This window comes from Miscanthus floridulus, chromosome 19 (assembly GCF_019320115.1).
Source record: "Miscanthus floridulus cultivar M001 chromosome 19, ASM1932011v1, whole genome shotgun sequence".
Taxonomy (NCBI): Eukaryota; Viridiplantae; Streptophyta; class Magnoliopsida; order Poales; family Poaceae; genus Miscanthus; species Miscanthus floridulus.
In genome coordinates, this window is record NC_089598.1 from 32593020 (window position 1) to 32617044 (window position 24025).

The 24025-nt window shown below is 48.3% G+C and overlaps 1 protein-coding gene across 1 annotated transcript; it reads right to left on the minus strand.

Moving 5' to 3' along the window:
* Nucleotides 1-433: 433 nt before the first annotated feature.
* Nucleotides 434-2554, minus strand: LOC136527376 (ethylene-responsive transcription factor RAP2-13-like). Its single transcript, XM_066520085.1, has one exon. It carries the CDS (start codon nt 1881-1883, stop codon nt 807-809), a length of 1077 nt encoding a protein of 358 aa, XP_066376182.1. The 5' UTR covers nt 1884-2554; the 3' UTR covers nt 434-806.
* Between the last annotated feature and the right edge of the window lie 21471 nt (nt 2555-24025).

Genomic DNA, 24025 nt, shown 5'->3' on the forward strand with positions numbered 1-24025 from the left:
CCAGAAATTTTCAACCGGCCCATACACATGCTTGCACCAAGTCAGATATATAGGCTAGCTCCATCTATCGTCGATGAACATGTGGTTTTGGATTATTGAACAAGGATTGTGTAGCATGGAACCACGGCAAACTACCCATCTCTGAATCTAGTTACTACATAGCCCTAAATTATGTACTAGTATGATCGAAGAGCTTTTGGAGGCTGAAGGTAACATGCGTTCAACAAGACCTTCCAGTTGTATTGAGATGGAATGGAAGGCATAAAAAATAACAAAAGATGCATCTTCTTCCACAACAATATTGAGGACCCGAACCCGGCCATGCATGCGGCGCCTACATGGTCCCTAGCCATTGCTTTATGTGCATGTTTTCTTTTCTTTTCTTTTCTCTACTGCGAGAGTGTAGAAGCACTACTGGAAACAGAGACAAACATTTGCAATGACTAGACAAATTCAAATTCAGTACTAGCCAACGATAGTTACATGATACTCCATTACACTTACACCCTCAACTGGTCCTGCCGGCAGAGAAAAAACAACCGGACAAGCAACCAGCTAGGAGACACTCGACACTAATGAATAATCTTAATACAACAATAACACTACTCCATGGTTGATGACTAAATGGAAAAGCTTGAGCTTAAACCCTCCTCTCGTCCGACGAAGTCCTTAAACCCTACTCGTAGTCGCTACGGCCGATGTCTAATATTCCATCGGATCCGAAGCGGCTACGGTTAATTAATTAAATCCATTGACAAAAATTACAGCGCGCGTGATTGAGCATGTGCTTGTTGTTGTGGCGTTGATCACGAGAGGATGGAGTCCCAGTCGATCTCCCAGGACGGGTACTTGTTGAGGTGCAGGGAGGCGGACTCGTCCCACGGCGCCTCCGTGAAGTCCAGGCTCGCCATCTCGGGATGCTGCTGCTGCTGCGGGAACGGCGGGAGGGAGGAAGGAGGCGAGCCGGCGGAGTGTACCGACTCGTTGCCCTCCGTCGTGGTCGTGGACGCCGAGGCCTTGGGCGAGTCCGGGGGAGCAGCGGCGGTGGTGCTGGCGGCGGCGGCCTTGGAGGACGCGGGCATGGCGGTGGTGAGGCTCTGGCAGATGGCGGTGAGCTTGGCGTCGACGGAGGCGTCCAGCGGGCCCGCGAGGTGCGCGCCGCCCCGGCGGAGTGACGGGAAGTTGAGGCGCGCCGCGTCGCCGCGGAGGCGGAAGGCCGCCTTGTCGTAGGCGAGCGCCGCGTCCTCGGCGGAGTCGAAGGTGCCGAGCCACAGCCGCGTCCGGTTCCTGGGCAGGCGTATCTCCGCCACCCACTTGCCCCAGTGCCGCTGCCGAACGCCGCGGAACAGCTTCGACTCCGGCGGCGCCCCGGCGTGCTTCATGGGCTGCGCCCGCGGGCCGAGGAACGCCGCCGCCAGCAGGCCCCTCTGCTGCTGCTGATGCTGCGCCAAGAGCTGCGCCTGGATCTGGTGGATTTGCGCCGGGCCCAGGTGGTTCAGCGCCGCCAGCCCCGACGCGGCGTCCGCCGACGACGTCAGGTACGACGCTGCCGGAGAGGCGTACGACGAGGAGGACTGCGGCAGAGGCGGGAGCTGCGAGAAGGAGGTGGCGGTGGGAGCAGGAGGTGGTGGCGGGAGCGCGGTGTAAGAGGATGTGGCGGGGAGGAAGTACGAATCTTGAGGCAGAGCAGAGCAGTAGGGGTAGGAATAGGAATAGGAATAGGAATAGGAATAGGAATAGGAGAAGGGAGAGGTGGCGGTGGAGGTGGTGGAGGTGGGTGAAGCAGCACTCCGGATAAAAGGTTCGAGTGCTTTCATGAGCTCCTGGTCCGAGGACGACGACGAGGAGCTCAGCTGGTTTGTGTACAAATCTATGTCTGCCATTGGGAAAATGGGAAAAAAGACTTGCAGACTAAAAATGGGTGGATGGAATCTTTTTTTGTTTGTTTGCAAAAACTGAACTGAATGAAGATGAAACTAACCGAAAACGAAGAAGAAATTGGGAAAAAAAAAATAAGGCCTGTTTCTTCAATAAAAGCGAAGAACAGGAGGATGGTTGGTCAATGGTTTGGTTGGTGCAGCCTGAAAGGGGGCTTAAAAACGACCCTTTCTATAGCTTAGCTAAAAGGAAGAACCAAAACAAAAGAAGCTAAAAGAAACCAGAAAGTTCTACAAGAACAGACAGACTAATCCAGGAGAGAAAAAAGGTTCTCCGGATCTCTGTTCTCCCTACTTGCAAGGAAAGAGGAAGACGAACCGTTGGAAATAAAAGCTCCGATCTTTCCCGGTCACACTTCCTTGCTCGATCAAACAGCAGCAGCAAGAAAGGCTCCCAAAAAAGGGCCTCCTTTTTTCCTAGCTTGCTTCTACGAGAAGGGTTCAGAGAACAAACCTGTTGCCACCGTGCACGCGGTGGCTCGTCGTCGTCGTCGTTGCCGTGGTGGTGGTGGTGGATCGCTCAGCCTCACCGGGAAGTGGAGTGGGTTCTGGGTCGGGTTGCTGGAGGGGATGGCCGGAGGGGGGAGGGATGGGAAGGCTTGTGCGTGTGGGAGTGGTGGGGGGCGGATGAGTCTCTCTTGGGGATTGCTGGCCACTGGCGCTGGTGTTTATATAGCCGGCCAGCCGGGGCTGCAACTGCAAGTGGCGGGCGGGCATGGTGGTGCCTGGACGAAACTTCGCGCGGTACGGTGAATCAATGCTGTTGTCCCTGGCGCCTGGGCCTGGATGGTTCGTCAGTGGTTTCGCACGTCCGCGTCCGCGAGAAAAATCTCATGTCCGCACCCGCGCCCGCCACCCGCCACGGGCAGCAACCTGTGCTCGTGCCCGTGCCCGCGGGCACAGATTCACGGTTTTTTCTGCTCGTTGCTATCTTTAATAATATCTGCGCGGATAGTGGCTTCGCACGCCCGCGCCCGCGAGAAAAACCTCGCCCGCACCCGTGCCCGCCATCCACCACGGGCAACAACCGATGCCCGTGGCCGCGGGCACAGATTCATGCCCGTTTCTGCGCCCAGCGGGTCAGGTGCCCGCAGGTATGCGGGTTTTTTTTTTCTGCGCGTTGCCATCTTTGAGCTGGACTGCCGAAGCATGACTTCCGAGCAGTGAAATTACGGCGGCGGTGTGATGCTGCGGTCGGGAGGTTCATTCCTAGATACGGTGAGTAAATTTGCAGCAGCAACGAAATTTCGATGGAAGTATCTTTAAAAAGCATATATTTTAAGGGAAGTGTCTTTAAAAAGCATATATTTTAAGAGAGTACAGTTGGTTTATACCCTGGATATATTAAGTAAATTTGCAGAGAGAACACTAACAAAGAAACTTTCGGTGAAGTACAGTTGGTTCATACCCCGGATATGGTGAGTAAATTTGCAGAGAGAACACTAGCAAAGAAACTTCGGTGGTGGAGTACAGCTGGTTCATGCCCCAGATATGGTGAGTAAATTTGCAGAGAGAACACTAGTAGAGAAACTTCGGTGGAATATAGTTGAGTAAATTTGCAGAGAGAACACTAGTAGAGAAACTTCGGTGGTGAGTAAATTTGTAGTGAGAACACTAGCAAAGAAACTTCGATGGAAATATCTTTAAAAACATATATTTTAATGGAACTATACGTACCAATTGATACGATGATCGTTCACATACCAATAAGAGCTAGATCGTTTGGGTCGCTACGGATTGAAGAACGCATCAAATAACCAACACGCTTTCGCAGTGAAGAGCGGCGAGGTTTACAAGCAAACCAACAAAAGATACCTGTCAAGCTGACGTCAAAGCTCTCATTGAGGGGCCCCATCATGGCGAGGATATTGACGGGTTGTCCAAGGTTGGCCCGCAAGCTTAGGCAACCGTCCTTGATTTTGGGATCAAGAGACAAACAACAACATATGGATGGAAAAAAAAAAGGATTAAATTTTGACAATTGGATGTTGGATATCTCAATCGACCGTTTACACCATATTTTATACAGAGTAGAGGTGGTCTTATCCTGTTGCAGAACCAATGTGGTACTATTTTAATACCATCGTTTCATAGAGTTTTTTTAAGATTGTGCCAAATCTAGCATGGGTCGATTCTAAACTGGTTTAGGCCCAAAGTGTCAACAATACCCTTGTATTTGAGGGTTTTAAGGGTGTTTTCTGCAACAAAGGTGAGATTGTGCCAAATCGGCATGCTGGGGGCCAAAATTATGCCCCGGGGCCAGGAGGCTGGCTACAGCGTAGAGGAAAGGAAACTATATACAACGAGAAAGAAAACACATACAGAAAACCCAAGTTATTTTTTTCTTCCCCAATAGCAACATGTTTGAAATAGTTGCCCGATTTGAATGTGCGTGAAAACCGTGCACCGAAGAGATTGTAATAACGAAGAAAAAGTCAGAGCCTCTGACAGTCCCGGAGGCCGGAGCTGCGCCACGTGGACAGTGAGCAGGCACCACACGCAGTGGCAGTGTGCAGCCGGACTTCAACCTGACGACAACCTGTGTGGTGGTGGTGAACTGGGTGACCATCATCTACGCGGCGCGGCACGGGACAGGACGGACGCACGACTCGGCCGTTTTTTTCTCTCGCCGTCGCCGTCGACGGAGGCTGCGAAAATCACGTGGCGGTTTTGCAGGTAAAAGCTCTCTAGCTCAGCCTGTCTCTGCTCTCTGGTACTGGATGTCTGGAGTAGTACTGGACTACTAGTAAAACACGCACACACACAAAAAGTAAAAAGGCCCCTCCACGTATTCGAAGCAGGACGCAAGAGGAGGAATTGCCATCGCAGCGCACGCATCGATCGGTCCCTTTTTAGCCCACCGGAAGAGGGCGAAGAAATCACCGTCCCAGAACACAGATGAGGTAGCCGGCGTGTCCAGCTCTACGGAAAGCGACGTCGAGAGAGGCGGCCGCCGAGGGGCGGGCTCACGCGGAAACGCACGGGAGTCGCCACGCCGCGCGTGCGTTCGCGCGCACACAGCCTGGCTGCCTGACCCCATCAACGGATGGAGGCGAAGGCGGAGGCGGACGTCGTCGACGCCGTGACGGCGACAGTAGTACATACAGGGCGCTCGGAGCCGCCGCCGGCCGGGTTTTTGACCGAAACCTGCGGCGCAGATGCGTGCCACTTCACGGGTGGGGTGGAGCACTGGAGCGAGCAGTGTGAGGTGCTCGCTTGCCTTTTCGCTTACATGTGGGCCTCACAGTAGGCGGGCCTCACGTTGCAGCGGGGTATAGTAGCGCCACCGTGACGTTGTTACGCCAGGATCTCGCCGGCCCTGGAACGGAACGGGAGCGGGGACGGGGAGGGAGAGCGTCACGGCGTGGGCGGGGTGAGGGTGGGCAGGGCGCGATCGAGCCCACTCACGCTGGCGACACGGCGTTAAGGTAGGGGGTAGCGGGTAGCTAGGGCGCGCGCCGAGATGGGAAATGCCGAAACGGGATGGCGACGCGACGCGGCGTGCGTAGACTTCGTGGCGCGCAGAGGTGATAAGGTGAGGTGAGGATCCAGCACAGCTACTCCATCAAATCGGCAACAGCCCAGGTAGTAGCAAGGCAAGGTCAAAGCCGAGAGGTCGCGCTGCGCTTCCCATCCATGCGAGCACGGCCGGCCGGCCATTACTCCTCTGAGGAACACTTGCTGTGACGACGACGGCTGGGTACGTGTACATGTGCCAGTCCAAGCTACTCTTTCCCGCTTGTGCTGCTAGAACGCGACGGGTACGGTGCCTCCTGAGCCGCGCCGACGTCGCGTTCGTTTCGTGCCACTAGTTGAACTATATGCGGATGAAACGCTAGATCCAATCAAGGTGCCCGTCACGGTGGAATTGGCATGCTGGCATGGCAATTCATCTGGATTCTGCACAATCTGCACACAGCGTTCACTGCACTGTACATGCATGCAAACGTACGTCATCCTCCCGTCAACCACGCATGCACGGCCAATTGCTCCACGGCCGACCCAGCATATTCGTGCTCCTCGCAGGTCGCACGCAGCCACTGGGCAAGGCAGCAGCAGCGGCTGGTGGTAATCTGGCATCCGATGCCCCGTGCCCCGCCCCGTTGACGCGCACACGACGACTGGGCAGCAGCGGGTCTCTGCCACTCTGCCCTCTGCCGCGGCGCCGCCTGCGCTGCACAGCACTGCTGCCGCCCGTGGTGGGAAGTGGGAGTGGAACTGGAACCTGAACCTTATGGTGGGGGTGGGGTTGTGGGGGTACGGTTTACACACCACGGCATCTCCAGAGTCCAGACCTATCCAATGTGGTGTCAGTTCTTCCGATCCAAAAACGTACACTGTCAGGACCCTATTTCTGGACAAAGGACACATCACATTGGTCATTTTTTTTTCGTCTGGTTTCTGCTTCTTCCGAATCATCATTTATGCGTGGACCTTTTGGTACTACTCCTACTTGTGATTGGATCTGTGTTGTTACTAGTCAGTAATTAATAAGCTCCATGGTGTTCTTAATTTTTTTTCTTTCTTCTTCATAAAAAAAAAGTTAAAACGGGTACAAGCTAAGTTCAGGTCGATCGGCAGATGTAGTAGTTTTACGTATTCACCGCAAAGACGTTGATGATGTGTGCAGCGGCGGATCCAGAAAATATTTCAGGGGGCTGAATAACACTGTTGTTCCAGAAAATATTTCAGGGGGCTGAACAACACTGTTGTTCGATCTTAAGTCTCAGTCTCCCTACACTATAAAACTTTGCCTAAAAATTCATTGGGGCTACACAGGGGTTCCACTGCTGCGACCCCCGCCCGCCCAATCAAGACCTGCACCCTGGCCTATCGGCTAGAGCACAAACGGTGGCATACCGTTCCCTTTCTGCGGGGAAACTAGATGAATCATACATAGAATGATAGAACCTCTAGCTAATCCAAAGCCAGCCATCAAGCAACATCATGCAAATCAAGTCGTACCTAAGTTGGACGACCTACACTAACAGAGCAGAATTTTTTCCTGACGGCCAAAAACCGACAGGAAAGCTTGGAAGATCGTCAGAAATTATATTCCTGACGGCCAGCCGTCAGGAAAACACCAACAGGAACAGCTCAATGGGAAAGAACGTGTTTTCCTGACAGCAGCCGTCAGGAAAAAAATTCCTGACGGCAGCTCCTAACGGTTTAAGGTCGCTAGGACAAAATCGACTCCTGGCAGTATAACCGTCAGGAAACCTGTCCCAACAGGAATCATGTGTTTTTCCTGTTATTCAAAACCGACAGGAAAAGGTAACTAGACCGTCAGGATCAATGATCTGTACCAGAACTATCCCATATTACCAGCAATATTACCAATAGTTGTGCTCTATAATATAATATTTATACATCCACTCAAATCATATTAGACATTCACTTTAACACAAATAATCATCATGAGCCTGTAATTAATCACAAATTTATGCCATCCAAATCTCAGTACAAAGTCATTGTTTGCACACAAGTAACAGCATGACATCTTCTACACAAAGTAAGACTTGCAAGTTCACTACACTGCATATACTGGCCCCGTTCGATGGTCTGAAACTTGGCTGAAACTGGCTGAAAAACACTGTTCCGGCTGAATTGTTGTGAGAGAAAAACATTGTACCGGCTGAAAAAAGAAGCCGAACAAACCGAATATGGGGTAAGCCGAACATGGCCACTGCTGCTCCAGTTCCTAACTATTTTTCACTCTACATCATATTTAACTACACAAAACAGTCATTTCCAGCATGGGACTGTTAGATAATCTACTGCTTCCTTGTGTGAACACACAACAAGGAAAGACGGCGCCGAAAAGGCTCCCTGCTGTGGTACTGTAGCCGCTGTAGAGGCAGGCGCCAAACGGCTCATCTACCAGACTATAGCCACATGCAGGGACATGCGCAGAAGTCAGTCCTGCTGTGTTATCTAGTCACTGTTGCAGCAGGACAGTTGTACTAGGAATAGATAGATAAAGTTGTATATATAGTTTACCACTGCACCTCAACAAAGAGAGTTCAGATTTGCCACCTCCTATACAGGGCTCCGGCCAACGCTGGTGCTTGCACTGTGTGTGTATCTGTTCCTCCTCTTCTTCTACCTCTAGCCATAGTGTGTGTGGTCGGACAACACTTGTTCGTGGTCGGCATAGCTACTGAGTGCTCGACAGCACTAGCGGGTGCTCGGCAAGACTGGTGAGTGGTCGACTCACCTGAGCCGGTGATCCTGTGGGCTAACAAGTGGTATCAGAGCTGTACAAGCATCGTCGCCGGACTAACCGCTGGCGATGACGAATAGTTCGAAGATGGGCGACAGCAGTGGCACTGCTGTGGCTGCCCAGCCACGACCGGAGGTCATTGTTCGCATGGTGCGGGAGGTCAGCGGCACCAGTTGGCCAACGCTGACTCACACCAACTATGGAGAGTGGTCGGTAACTATGAAAGTCAAGCTCAGAGCCTGATGGTTCTGGAATGCTGTTGACAAGAACACCGACAATGAGGAAGATGACATGTCAGTGTTGGAGGCTATCCTCGCTGTTGTACCGATGGAGTATAGGGGGCCATTGGGGGCGAAGACCTCTGCTAAAGAGGCATGGGAGGCTATTGTGGCGATGCGCGTTGGTTCTGACCGCGTAAAGAAGGCGACAACCTAGCTTCTAAAGCAAGAGTAAGCCAACCTCAAGTTCAAGAATGGTGAAACGATGGAGGATTTCTCCCTCCGCCTGTAGATGTTCAAGGATTAGCAAGCTGAAGAGCCACGACGCCACCATCGACAAAGAGGAGGCGGTCTCCAAGTACCTCCACTCTGTGCCGATAAAATACATCCAGATCGCTCTCTCCATAAAGACAATGCTGAACTTGTCCACCCTCACCATTAAGAATGTGACAGGCCGTCTGCGGGCGGTGGACGAGCGCCTAAAGCAGGCGACAACAATGAATGACAGCGGCAAACTGCTGCTGACAGAGGAGGAATGGGCTACTCGGAGGAACTCCGGGGTAGCCTCCTCCAGCCATGGTGGTGATGGCAAGCGCCGCGGCAAGGCTTCTTCGAAGAAGAAGCAGGTCGATCCCAACGCCTACCGGCACTGCGGGAAAACAGGCCATTAGGCACGGGAGTGCCCAAATTGCAAGCAAGAGAAGAAGGCTGGGGCTCATCTGGTGCAAGCTGATGATGATGATGAGGCCACTATCTTGATGGTGACGTTTTGTGCACTGCACGACATCGAGGCTGAGGAGAAGGAAGAGGTGACGACGGTGGAAGGACCTAGGAAGGCCCTGAAGGCTATCAACCTCGACGAACCACGCGCCCAAGTCCACCTCAGACGTGTGGGCACTGACCAGGAGCAGTGGTGGTATCTAGACTCTGGTGCCAGTGACCACATGACAGGTTCCAAGGCATCCTTCTCCAAGCTCGACGATGATGTTACCGGTATGGTGAAGTTTGGTGATGGCTCAAGGGTTGCAATCCAAGGGCGCGACACCATCATCTTTAGGTGCCAGAATGAGGAGCACCGCACACTAATGGATATATATTACATCCCACAGCTACATTCAAGCATCATCAGTATTGGTCAGCTGGATGAGCACGGTAGCAAGGTACTGATCAAGGACGGAGTCTGTAGGATCAGGGACTAGGAGCAGTGACTTCTCGTCAAGGTGAAGAGGTCTCTGAACTGGTTGTACAAGCTCGACCTGAAGGTAGAGCAGCCGATGTGCCTAGCGGAAAGGCACACCGAGAAACCATGGCTGTGGCATGTTCGGTTCGGACATCTCAGCTTCAACACGCTTGGTCAGCTAGAGAAGATGGTCCGAGGGCTATCCCATATCAAGCACGAAGGCGAGCTGTGTGACAGCTGCCTAGTCAGGAAGCAGATGAGGCTACTGTTCCCAAAGGCGGCCAAGTATCACGCGAAGGACAGCCTCGAGCTCGTCCACAGTGACCTCTATGGGCCGATCATGCCAGCTACAAACGGTGGTCGGCAGTACTTCCTCCTACTCATGGATGATTGCAGTCGCTACATGTGGCTGCAACTCCTAACGAGCAAGGACGAAGCGGCGGTGGCGATCAGGAAGTTCAAGATGTGCGCGGAGGCCAAGAGCAGCAAGAAGCTCTGCGTGCTGAGGACTGATCGCGGCGGTGAATTCACTTCGGTGAAGTTCGCTACGTACTGCGTGGATTAGGGTACGGTGTGACACCACACCATGCCGTATTCGCCACAACAGAATGGCGTGGTGGAGAGGCGGAACCAGATGGTGGTCGGCATGGCTCGATCCATGATGAAGGCCAAAGGCATGCCAGCAAAGGTTCTGGGGTGAGGCGGTGACCACGATGGTGTTCATCCTCAACCGCGCTCCGACCAAGGCCCTGATGGGCAAGAAGCCGTTCAAAGCTTGGTATGAGCGCAAGCCGAGCGTGTCCTTCCTTCAAACATTCGGCTGCATCGGCCACGTCAGGAAGACAAAGTCGATCCTCACCAAGCTAGAGGACAGGAGCACACCGATGGTGTTTCTGGGCTACGCAGAGGGTACCAATGCGTATTGGCTCTATGACCCACGTGGAGACAAGGTGCTTGTCTCGTGCGACATTATGTTCGACGAGAAGGCAGCTTGGGACTGGAATAGTCTGAGCATGGGGGGAGCTGGCGGCTTCACCAGCACCTTCGTCATCAAGCACCTGGTCATCCACGGTGGTGGAGACGCTGGGGAAGAGGTGCCGAGCACTCTAGGAGGAGTGCCGAGCACTCTAGTGGTAGAGCCAAGCACTCCCAGGGCAGTGCCGAGCACTTCAGGAGGGATGTTGAGCACTTCAGGAGGGATGTCGAACACTCCTGGAGGAGTACCGAGCACTCCTAGAGGGATGTTGAGCATGCTAGGAGTGGTGCCGGGAGGTTCTACAGTGGTGGTGACCACTATAGGATGAGTGCCGAGCACTCCCATAGCGGAGCCAAGAGGTCTTGTAGTGGTGCTGACCACTCCAAGACTGAGGCTGAGCACTCCTACAGTGTTTCGAGCACTGTAGGAGTAGTGATGAACTGTCCAGAAGTAGTGCCGAGCACTACAACTGGGGTGCCGAGCACTCCAGGTGCTGTGCCGAGCACTCAGGCGGAACAGGGAACTCCATCAACACTGATCAAGTTCGCCTCACCTCCAAGTGACATCACTGAGTTCGTGGATGCCTTCCACGAAGGTGAGGAGGTGCGGTTCCGTAGGCTGGATGACATCATTGGCGGCACATGGCCCTCAGGCCTGTCTGGTCGGCTGCTCAATGATCAAGAGCTATTGCTCGTCAGCGTAGAGGAACCACCCACGTTCGTGTTGGTCGAGCGTGACGGAAACTGGCGACGGGCGATGCTAGAGGAGATGAAGGCGATCGAGAAAAATGAGACATGGCAACTCGTCGATCCATCTCTAGGATGCCGTCCGATCAGTCTAAAGTGGGTGTACAAGGTCAAGCGGGACGAGCTTGGTGCCATTATCAAGCACAAGGCGCGCCTCGTCGCCTGAGGCTTTGTTTAGCACGAGGACATCGACTTCAAGGAAATCTTTGTGCCAGTAGCGCATATGGAGTCTGTCTATTTTCTACTAGCCTTGGCAGCAGTAAAGGACTGGCGCGTCCATCACTTGGACGCTAAATTAGCCTTCCTCAATGGTGAGCTAGTGGAGATGGTCTTCGTCAGGCAACCTCCAGGTTTTGCCATCAAGGGAGAGGAACACAGGGTGCTCCGACTGCACAAGGCGCTCTACGGGCTACGGTAGGCCCCACGAGCGTGGAATGCCAAGCTTGAGGCCACACTGGGTGAGCTTGGGTTCCAGTGGTGCGCAACCGAGCACGCGCTCTACACGCGGTGAAAGAGGAAGGAGGAGCTCGACGTCGGCATGTATGTGGACGACTTGATCGTCACCGGTGCGCACACGGAGGACATCAATAGCTTCAAGCGCGAGATGGCGGCTTGTTTTCGAATGAGCGATCTCGACGTACTCTCCTACTACCTCGGCATCAAGGTGAGATAGAGGAAGGAGGAACTCACGCTCGGTTAGAGCGCGTATGCCTCGAAGCTGTTGGAGAGGAGCGGCATGGCTGAGTGCAAGCCATGTGTGACTCTGATGGAGGAGCGGCTGAAGCTAACGAAGGCCAGCACCGCGGCAAAGGTGGATTCAACACTCTACCGGAGCATTGTCGACGATCTACGCTAACTAGTCCACACGAGGTCGGACATTACGTTCGTCATGGGCTACGTCAGTCGCTTCATGGAGGATCCTAGTGAGGATCATTGGGCTACGGTGAAGCAGCTACTGCGCTACGTCAAGGGGACAATGGATTAGGGGATCATCTTTCCCAAGACCGGCGGGAATAGGCTGCAGCTCACTGTGTTCAGCGATACAGACATGGTGGGGGACATCGACGGACGGCGAAGCACATCTGGAGTGCTCGTCATCCTCAAGTCGGCCCCAATTTCATGGTTATCGCTAAAACAGAAGGTGGTGGCGCTATCTACGTGCGATGCAGAGTACGTAGCGACGGCCACAGCGGCGTGCCAAGTTGTGTGGCTACGTCGGCTGCTGGGCGAGCTGACCGGTGCGGAAGCTCACCCACCAGCACTAATGGTGGAGAACCAGCCCGCCATCGTCCTTGCGAAGAATCTGGTTCTATACGACCGGAGTAAACACATCGACGTGAAGTTCCACTTCTTCTAGGACTGCGTCGATGGAGGGCAGATCGTCATCAAGTTCGTCGAAACTGGTTAGCAACTCGCGGATGTCCTCGCCAAGCCGCTCAACATCTTTGACTCACGGAGCTGAAGGAGATGATCGGCATGAAGTGGGTACAAGGGATAGCAGTAGGATTAGGGGAATAATTGTTAGATAATCTACTGCTTCCTTGTGTGAACACACAACAAGGGAAGGCGGCACCGAAAATGCTCCCTGATGTGGTACTGTAGCCGCTGTAGAGGCAGGCGCCGAACGGCTCACCTGTCAGACTGTAGCCACATACAGGGACAGACGCAGAAGTCAGTCCTGCTATGTTATCTAGTCACTATTGCAGCAGGACAGCTGTGCTAGGATTAGATGGATAGAGTTATATATATAGTTTACCACTACAACTCAACAAAGAAAATTTAGATTTGTCATCTCCTATACAGGGCTCCAGCCAATGCTGGTGCTTGCACTGTGTGTGTATCTGTTCCCCCTCTTCTTCTACCTCTAGCCATAGTGTGTGTGGTCGGACAACGCTTGTTTGTGGTCGACATAGCTAGTGAGTGCTCGGCAACACTAGCGGGTGCTCGACAAGACTGTTGAGTGGTCGACTCACCTGAGCCGGTGATCCTATGGGCTAACAGGGACAACCAAGTTACCTACAAGGAGCAGAGATATTCAACTTGAGTTGACTCGGAATTATCATGGGATGTATTTACAAATGGATTCTGGAAGGAAAATTTTCAGGTGATACTATTTACAATAGACATGTACCTTCCATCAGAAGTAGATATGCAACTTTAGTCTTCCATGTGTCCTACAAACGAATATGCTAAATGTTAGTATGAAACAATGTAGCCCAACTGTACAAATCCATCAAGCACAAGCGATAAACTGCCAAAATTTAAATCCACCAACTCTAGTCTTCACAGTGCAGTCGATAATGTAACTTCACATATCACCAACCTAGCAAGCTAAAAAGGTCTTTAAAATTGCCAAAGATGGATGCCACAAGTTGAATGAAACAGACAAATTGAAATTCCTAAGTATCACGAAGGATAGTCTATAAACAAGGTTGAGTGGACACCTCATTGCAACCCAAGCCGAATCAATATGCAAACTGAATCTACAAATAACATTCTTCAAACTGAATCAATATGCGAACTGAATCTTCTCAAGAACTCACCTCATTGCAGCCCAAGCAGACACATTCTTCAAAAAGTCCAGATCCTGAAAGTCCAGTGTAAAGACTGTAATGGTTGAGTGGAAGAAAAATAGCACACATTCTATGAAGTTCACATACATATGTATGGCATAACAGGCATGTTGTGATCTTTGGTTTGACGCTTTAATTTCTACTATATTATTTCTGTTGATTATGTAAATACATTTAGAACTTAACTAAAGACGATCGTGCCCATTGGTATGAGGTAGTGTAATTGTACAACTTAACTAAAGAATCATACACATTGTTACGAGGTAGTGTAATTGTACACATTATATTTAGTAAATACATAATTTAGAATAAGGTCATCTTTATTTAAAAATTACCTAGAACCTAAGTCAAATCGATAGTGTTAACTTTTTTAGTGTTAACTTGAAATTCCAGCATCTGTTCATGATCAGATTAGATAAACGACACTAAAACATATTCTAAAAAAGTAAAAATAACTACAGCTCTGGGACTTATGGAAATTGTAAAGGAAATTCTCAAAAACAATCATTTCCCTTTGGCCTTCTCATCTTCATTTCTGAGTGTAATTCCCGCTTTCCCAGCAATAAATATTTTACGTCAGGACTGTCCCATTTGAGGCTATAATTTTCCTTCTCTTACAGAAGATTATAATTACAAAATCCTAAGCCTAATCCTCTTTTGTCTTAGGGAATTCAATCATCTGGCCCTTTGCTCTTAAGATAAGATTTTTACTTTTAATTCCTCTGTTCATACTTCATCTATATGATGCACTTTGCGTACAGCGCTAGACAATACTATATCAACTAATTAATTATTAGCAAGTAAAATCAAACACTCCGACAATATTATTAGTAACAAATTAATTGGCAGCTCGAAGCTCTAAAATCGAAGTGCTAATATCCCTTTGGACCTGGACAAATGAGTCACTCCCTCCTCCCTGTGTTGGTACACATTGGCGCACTTAAAAGGTCCACTACTACTAATAATATAGGTAGGCATGGTTCTACACCTAGCTGCCTCAATCAATTACAATATTTGTGCAGCAAAAATAAAGTTCATGAATTGCTTTTCTTCTACTGCAGAGGACAGAATAGCAGTCAAGCTAAAGAATGTTTCTGCACTAAGCTTTTATATTCAGCCCAATAATCATAAAGACATAATGTTTCTCTAGATCTACTGCACACTGTCATATCTCTGAAAAGTAGCATTTATCAGTAACCCTAACACAAAACAGGTAAGATTTGCAACAAATACAGAGCAGATCTGAGAGGGAGGATGGAAGAGAGAGGAGGCACCTCGTGCAGGTTATGGTGGCACGGGCGGCGTGGAGCCCTCGGGGCGACGGCGGATCTGGCGTCGAGGACGCCTTAGGGGCGGCGGTGGCGCGGGCGGCGTGGGGCCCTTGGGGTGGCGGCGGATCTGGCAGCGAGGACGCCCTAGGGGCAGCGGCAGCACGGGCGCCGGGAGGACCTTGGGCCAGCGGAGCTAGCATCGAGGACGCCCTAGGGACGGCGGCGGGGACGCCCTCGAGGCGGCGACGGCGGCGCGAGTGTGGGAACGCCCTCGGGGCGGAGGCAGGAGATAGAGAATAGGGGCGTGCGGGAGCGGGTGAGAGCTGAGAGGATAGGGTTAGGTTTGGCGTCCTTTAGGTCCCGATGTGGGCCCCACGGTAGCGAGTAAGGCGCGTGGTCAATTTTTTCGCGTGAACTCGGCGCGGGATAGGAATCCTGTCGGTTGAGCCTAGACCGTTAGGGTCTTCAAAACGTTCCTGACGGTTGTTATGATTCCTTTGGGTTTTTGAGAACCGACAGGAATAACCTATATCTATCCTGACGGTTTGTTTCGCCCGACAGGATTAGTCTTCATTCCTGACGGTTTTATAACGGCCGACAGGAAAAATCTGAACCGTCAGGAATTTTCCCTGGTCTGATAGTGCCAGCTAGTGTAGATGTGACACTCTACTTTCTAGATTAATGTTCACCATTCGTGCTCGTGCAAGACAAATCCAGGGGCCCAGGGCAATGGATCAACCGGCCGAACACTCTGGAACCACAAAGTATGCATGCTAATAATACTTTATATTCGTTCACCAACATCCTCCATTCGATGATGAGCTAGCTAGCTTGTGCAAACTGGTTTATCTATGATATCCGTGTGTTAATTAGCAAGAGGTTTTGTTTGTTAATTGAGGAGATAGGGATGGAACAGTTCAGGATTGTGACATGATCTTTCATCCTGAAACTCCAGATAAATCAGGGAGATGGTGTCGTATGCAGCTCTGCACGCTCCTTCTCTTTGGGTTTCTTTTTCTCGCCTTTTCTGGCTGAGGTAAGCCTACTTTGCCGTGAAGGATCAAATGGATGGCCTCAAATTGTTTGGGGGCATCACATCATGGTTTGCATGACAGGTTTCGATGGATCAACTATCTCTCATATATAATTTCTCCACAATAAATTATCTCCTATGGAAGTCTGCTGTTTTCCGACGGGCAAAACAATACTCCTTCCATTCTAAATTATAAGTTATTTCAACTTTCTTGGAGCGTCAAAGCATCTCAAGTTTGATCAAATTTATATAATAAAATAATAACATCTATAATACCAAATAAATATCATTATATTCTTCATTAATTATATTTTTATAGTATACCTATTTGTTGTCATGAATCTTTGTAATTATCTCTATATTTTTGTCAAACTTGATATGTACTCTCCAAGAAAGTTTAAATAATATAATTTGGAACGGAGGGAGCACGTTGAATTGGATTGATTTCTTTCTAGATCATCAAGAGGCTATAGTGCCATGATAGTTTATTTTTAATCAACAACAACAAAAATAACAAATTCAAAGTCCGTTGCAATACAACTACCAAGTCCACCACAATAGAGACAATAATTCATCATAAAAGATCATCGCCCTGTTCGTTTGGGCTGGTTTGGCTTATAAGCCATGGCTGAAAGTACCGTTGGCTGGTTTGGTGTTAGAGAAAAATACTGTTCGTTGGCTGATAAGCCATGGCTTATAAGCCAAATACGACCCAGCGAACAGGGCGCAGGTATGTGCTACTACTCATGCTTTGTACTGATATATTATTTATTGATTGAGATATCTATGTACTTGCAGAACCAGAAACTCAATGATTATGAAATTAACAAAATTAGTCCGGCCCGAAGACAATAATTTGTGGTGTTTGTTGATATACACTACAAAAAAAACTGGTGGCTCCCACCAACTAGCTTAGCAAGAGCTAAATACACCCTTTACAAGCATTCTTTCTACTAGAACCTATATAATATCATTGCTATTGTCGTCACATCTTACGTCACATATCTATTGTTCTAAATAATTGTCCTATAGCAAATTAAGCCATGACTTAACAATCTATAATATAATATACATTGCAAATAGATGATATCTGCTACTATGATTTTTCTAAAGGAAGCATTTCAATACACAAATAACACTTTGATTCCTACTTTTTTTTATGGCGCCACCTTGCTGGCGTGGCCTTCTTTGGAGGCCTGGTGCAGGATGGGGTTTTGAACCCCCGCCAGCCGGCTCCTCCTCCCTTGGATCCAGGCTAAATGCCCATCCGCACCTTTGATTCCCACCTTGTCCGCTAATCTATTGTTCTAATTAGATTGCCCTATAGCAAATTAAAGCCACTATTTGACACAATCTACAACAGATATTGCAGATGGATATGATATCCTCTAGTTTGTTCTGCTAACACAAATATTTCACTATGCCAATAACCCTTTGAGTCCCACTTTATATGCTCACAAAAAGATGTTCGTTAAGGATTGTTGTTGGTAAACTGTTTAGCTTTGAATTCGACCACCACCAGTATCTAAAATTGAGCATAGATTGAAAACAAAATATTCATATAGTACATAACTCATTCTAAAGTTCAATTTCAACGTCGTAATTAATGAACTTGTAGTTGTGATGAGAGAGTAGAAAAACTACAATAGAATTCTTATGGTGGAATTTGCTCACCTGAGTTTGAATCCTAAACTTAGCATTGATGAATGTGCGCATGTATATGAGTGGTTGTATGTGTATCACGTTTTATAAAAATTAATTAGAAAAAAGATTTTATTTTTTAATAAGGAAAAGTTACACCTTCAAACTCATAATTGATGAGACATCGATAAAAAATTGTTTCTTAAATAAAAAAGCTACCACAACTCACATTGTCACACACATGATAGATGTAAAAGACATCATAAAAAGAAATTCAAATTTATTGACCAATTCTGAAAATAAGAGGCCATCCGTGTTGCGTTGCTATCAACTCCAAGTTTTGACAAGCCAAAATAAGAGAAAGACATATTGATCCTCAAGGTGCTACAAATGGTGCCCCCATAATTGTAGCCAAATAATACGTCCCCATAAATATATAAGCCCTGCAAGAAAGATTTTGTTTGGCATTTATTATCACAAATAACCACATTTCTAGATAGACATAGGGTTCAACGAACAGTTGAAGCACCTAACAACTGTTGTAGTACATTATTTCGCTCCATCTAGTGGTTAAATAAGTCATTTGCATTCCTCAATGGTCTAATTCCAAATGTAACCAACACGACACATTAAAGACATTTAGTATATTGAAAGGCACAAAATTAGATTTTTCTAATGTAGCGAATATGACACGCTAAAAAAAAGCTTTGCGGCATCACAAGAAAAGGACAATTGGACACGATCGAGCTCGGGAACCGCGCGCTTTGCGGGCGAGAGCGATCGAGCGCTTGAGGAAGACGAAGAAGAAGAGAAGAGGCCACGTGAATACGGATACGGCGAAGGAATGATTGGATCCGGATCGGGGAGCAGGAACAGCGAATGCCAGTAGGACTCCATTGTCAATTTCCCTTCCCGGCCTTCCTCCCCGACCCCGAGCTTTCTCGTCGCCCGCGCTGCGCACATACGTACATAATGCAAATGCAATGCATGATGATTCCTTCACCTACTCCGTCAGCTCGTCGTTGTTCACCCGATCTCGCGCGCGGCGACAGCGCCTGACATGATCCCACAGAATGCGTGCGGAATTCGTAGCGGCAGAGCAAATGGCTCCTTTAATTACTGCACAAGTAAGCGCCGTGCGTGGCGACATGGGTTGCAATGCAAGTTGGAGTATATACTATATATAAGCTTAATTATGATATGATCCAATTGCTCGCGATAAGCATGCATGCTTGCTTGTTGCTGAAGCGGCTCATTGGAGCTCGGGTTTTTAACTAGCTCTCAAGATAAATAGATTATGAGCAAGTACTCAGTACTTTTAATTGCGAAGATACCAAGTAGTAACCACGACGAAGGTCTAGTCATATGCGCACGCACAGCTCAAACAATTTGCCTTGCCATTGCATTGGGGGCTGGCCCTCCCGCAGAAGAAGCCAAGAAGCCTGCAATGGGAGTCGATCGCGTAGTTCTGCAGCTTTGTTCGCTGCATTTCTCATCCAAAGACCATGAGCTCGTGATACACTAATACTGCAGCAAAAATAAACAAGCTGCATGCAGCAACGTGCCAAGCTGTGCATGGACTTGCTGCTGTGCAAAGTCAGTGTGTTGTCGTGGCTGCTCCCTGCAACATCGCATCGCACCTCTCCTACGCACGTGCAAGGATCTTCTTGTCTGGCGACTAGGCAGCGCTGTAATCCCCATGCACAGCTGGAGCACACACAGGAATTCTGTCACTCTGACGAGCAAATCGCTCTAACTAAACAAATATAATGCTGCAAGGTCAGAGCTTGCATGCGATCCCTTCAGAAAAACGTCGTCGTGCAGACCGCAAACCTTCATGGCTTTCTTTCTGTCCTTTGTATATCTGCTGCATCTGCATTTGGGCATTTTATGTGCGTGCATTGATCATGTGGCGGGCTATTTTAATCGTCGGATGCGGTCGTACCGGTGGTTGAGAGAGCTCTGAAAATCCCAGAGTCAGAGGGCTCTCTGCACCTCTCTGAATTCTGAATTCGCGATGGTATTTTAGGGCGCTTGTGGAATGCATGCACACTGATCGATGCCCCCGTTAGTTGCATCTTGCATGAACGGGATGGGGGCATGCATGCAGTTGGATCAAAGCGTTTACCACACACACAGAGAGATTCTTCTGGTTCCATCGGTTAGGGCCAATGCATGCATCGAGATGGAAGGCATGGTACGCATGATAATGCCAGCTCGGATTGGCGTCGGATTAGGATCAGATCGATCGAGTGGTTACCGAAGAGTATGCAGGTTCAGTGTTTCTGTCTTCTCTTGAAGTTGAGAACAACTTTCAAAAAAGAAAGAGAGAGAGATAAGAAGAAGTTGAGAACGTACGACCCTATATGCCTTGGACTTCAGAAGTTTTAGAACTCTTTACCGACACTTTTGCATCCCTGCAGTTCAGAGCAATGGCACGTTTACTTTGTTAGATTGCTCTGTATATAATCCCACAAGTTACATATCGAAAATGTAGACTAACAATCTTACAATCATGTTCGCTTGAACTTAACGGCCTGACTTATCAGCCATGTAACAGTGTTCTTCTCTCACAACAAAACAAATATTTTTCTCTCACAACAAAACAACTTCAGTCAGCTTATCAGTCGCATAAACCATCAGCCAAACAACACTTGCAGTGGAGCAGTCAATTCCTTAGATTTTTTGTTTATCATTGTGGTACGGTGCAAGCGGGTGAGTCTTACAGCTTATGACCGGAAGGTCCCGGGTTCGAGTCGCGGTCTCCTCCTATTGCATAGTGAGAGTAAAGCTTGACACTGACACCCTTCCATATGGGCCTGTTCGGCTGGTATTAAAGCCGGCTGAAGCTGATTTTTTATGAGGGAAAAATACTGTAGATTCTAGCTGATAAGCCGGCTGATAAGTTCAAGCGAACAGACCCCGCCCTTTATCATTGCAGTGTGGTGCCCTTTCATTAGAATTTGATTTATTAGACACAACAATTCATCTAATGCCTTCAGAGAGCCATAATAGAATCAGGTTACTGAGATTAATAGTGGTGCATAGAGTGACTAGGTCCCGAATTTTAGGACATTACAAAACCTCAAAAGTGCTCCTAAAGTGTAGCACCTACTTCTCTCTGGTCCATTGAAATTTAATAATTTTCTACGGACTAAAATAGGAAGTTATTCCTTCTGTTCCAAATTATAAGTCTTTCTATTTTTTCTAGATATTAGTTTTTGCTATATACCTAAATAATAATATATATTATGTCTAGATACATAATAAAGCTATGTATCTAGAAAAACCATAACAACTTACATTTGGAATGGAGGGAGTAGAAACTTAGAACATATCTCCAAGAGTAAAAAAAATCCCAAACAACTAATATTGCAACCTTTTCAATAAATATTGGAAAGGAAAAAACAACTCCATCATGAACAGTTTTCAATAATTTGCTCATATACTAAGTTCACTTGAAGAATTGTTATCACCACCTCTGCCACACTGCCGCTGGCTGCCCAAAGCCAGTCATCCTTGACACCTAACTCACATCAAGAACCTACAAAACTTAATGTCTATTGTCTACTCTACAAGTTTTGCAACATACATCTAAATCCAGATGCAACACTTGCAACATACATCTAAACACGGATGAGACACATGAAACATGCATCTGAAACACTAGCTGTGTCGGTGTTTTTGGACCACCGCGCGAGTAAATTTGTATTTGCACCTCTGACTCGGATGGTGTGCTCGGAGGACACAAGGGTTTATACGGGTTCGGGCGTAACGTCCCTACGTCCAGTTCGCTACTGCTCGTGTTACCTACACTTGGTTTGTAGTATAGATTACAAACAGGCGAGAGAGGGAGAGGATTCCAAGTCTCTGGTGGAAGGAGTGAACGGGTGCTGAGAGCTCGCTTGCTGCTCAGCGGTGTGCTCGTGTCGTGCTATTGTGTTCCAATTTCTCGATCCCCCTTATGGGGCGCCCTGCTTTCCCTTTTATAGGCAAAGGGAAAGCACGGGTTACAGTAGAGAAAAAGGAGAAGAACAAGAGAAAGAAGAAGGCTTCTAGGGTCGTCGGGTCCTTCTTCTCCTTCATGCGGGTCCCACTAATCCTATAGATGTCAACAGGGACGGCTCCACATCGCAGCCCTGTTCGTCACTGGCGCCATGCGCAGGTGTCATCTACCGGTCATGGCGTTCCAATCCATCTCGGCGGACGTCGTGGTGAACTGACGCGCCTGTCAGCGCCCATACGAGGGTTAGACAGAACATCACTGGCACGTCCGATACTATTCTTGATATGAATCCCCAGGTATGGCCCATCATGGCCATAGGGTACATCGAAGCATGCCATCCTCTTTCTTGGTGTCAAAGTTTTGACCCAGGCCCATATGCTTGGACCTAGAGTAGTTGGCGGCGGCATGGGTCCCTGTCGGACGAGACGGAACCCGCGTTGTCGAGGTTGGGCAAGATGGAGCCCACGATCTTGGGTGAGACGGAAACCGTATTCTTGGGGTCAGGCGAGATGGAGCCCCCACCCAAGGGGTCAGGCAAGACGGAGGCCACGGTGTGGCAGAACCTCCTAAATTATAGGGCCCACATGTACCTGTCACTGTCCGACGACCTTTGACATCTATGCATATGTTTCTGGTAACTTAAGAAGACTGTCGGGTGTCCTCGGGGAACCCCGAATCATCCACGATTTCCAAGCAGGATCACATTACAAAGTCATTGCAATATTACAACATTTATTCAAATATCTACACCAGAGTAAAAACAGTGGAAGTCTTACAATAACATAATTTACAAAACAGTAGTTTCAAACCTCACAACTAAGTTCGATGATTATTACAAAACGAAATAGTGGAGTGGCATTATAATATAATACAAAACACACAATGAAACTGCCCTGCCTAAGAGCCACACATTTACTTCTCATCGTTATCACAAGGAACAACCGTCATGCAGCATGATCCAAAACAGATCTGCTCATGAGGCTCACCTGCAACAAGGGTCAACGAACCCTGAGTACAAAAGTACTCAACAAGACTTAACCGAAATAAAACTGATAGAACTCAGGAATGCCGGCTCATGGGATTCAAGGTATGGCTTTAACAATAATCAAAGTTCTTTTGCATAAAAGCTCTTTAACAAAATTCTTTACTTCAAAGGTAAAACTTTATAAGTACCACATATGAATCTGCCATGACCCGTAATGAGATCATGAACTTCATATCAATCTCTTTCTCAAACCTTACTCAAGTTCTAGTTATTAAACTACGATGATGAACAGAGAAGTGAGTCTCCATAACCGAGGAGCAACGACGATTCGAACTGATTAACACCCAGCTGGGAATTCCAGACCACACGACATATGCAGGTCCCCGACCTACATATATCAACCTACTCTCGGATCCTCCCAAATAAGAATGGGTCCGCGCCACCTGAGAATACAGTACTCCACCAATCCAGCCCATTGCCACGTGGGTACATGCTATTCTCTCCATCTCTCCACTCCCAGTGCGCGAGTAGCCATTCTCGTAATAGAATTGCCAAGTTAAGGCTTACCGGAGTATGTGGTTATTACTACAAAGTCTCACCGCACACAGTTCAACAACGGTACGGACCTTAACCGACACAGATGGAAAGAATCCGCTCACAAGACCTCCATGTCTTGTGGCTCACACACACCGAGTCCGTCCGGTCTAGATTTATTACTCCACATGCTCATATCACATGATAAGTTGATAACATAAGTAACCAAAGTTCCATTTAAAACTTGCAGATGACAGGTAATCACTCGACTTTGATCTGTCTAAGCATGGCTAAGCATAACTAGACACTTACGACGTAAAACTGGTAACAAGGTATATACGGAAAAACAATGTTGGTAATGCATCAATTAGGCTTTTACTTAACTCTTAATCACTTGATGCAGTAAAGAAAAGCAAAAGCGAAATTAATTTATAAAACACAAGGTAGGGTTGTATGCATCCGGGGCTTGCCTTCTTTGACGGAAAAGTCCGATTCCTGCGACGTTCCACAAGTATTCGATCCGACCTCAACAGACGGACTAACCTCCTTAGCAACTTGATTAACTATCACGTGTTCACCTTCGTTCACTACACGTAGTAACAATACCATGTTTAACATGATGTGGAATACGAAACATGATGCTTGATGATGGATTCAAAAGTTAACAACTAGAATGCAACTTTCCTTCGCGGTACAGTTACA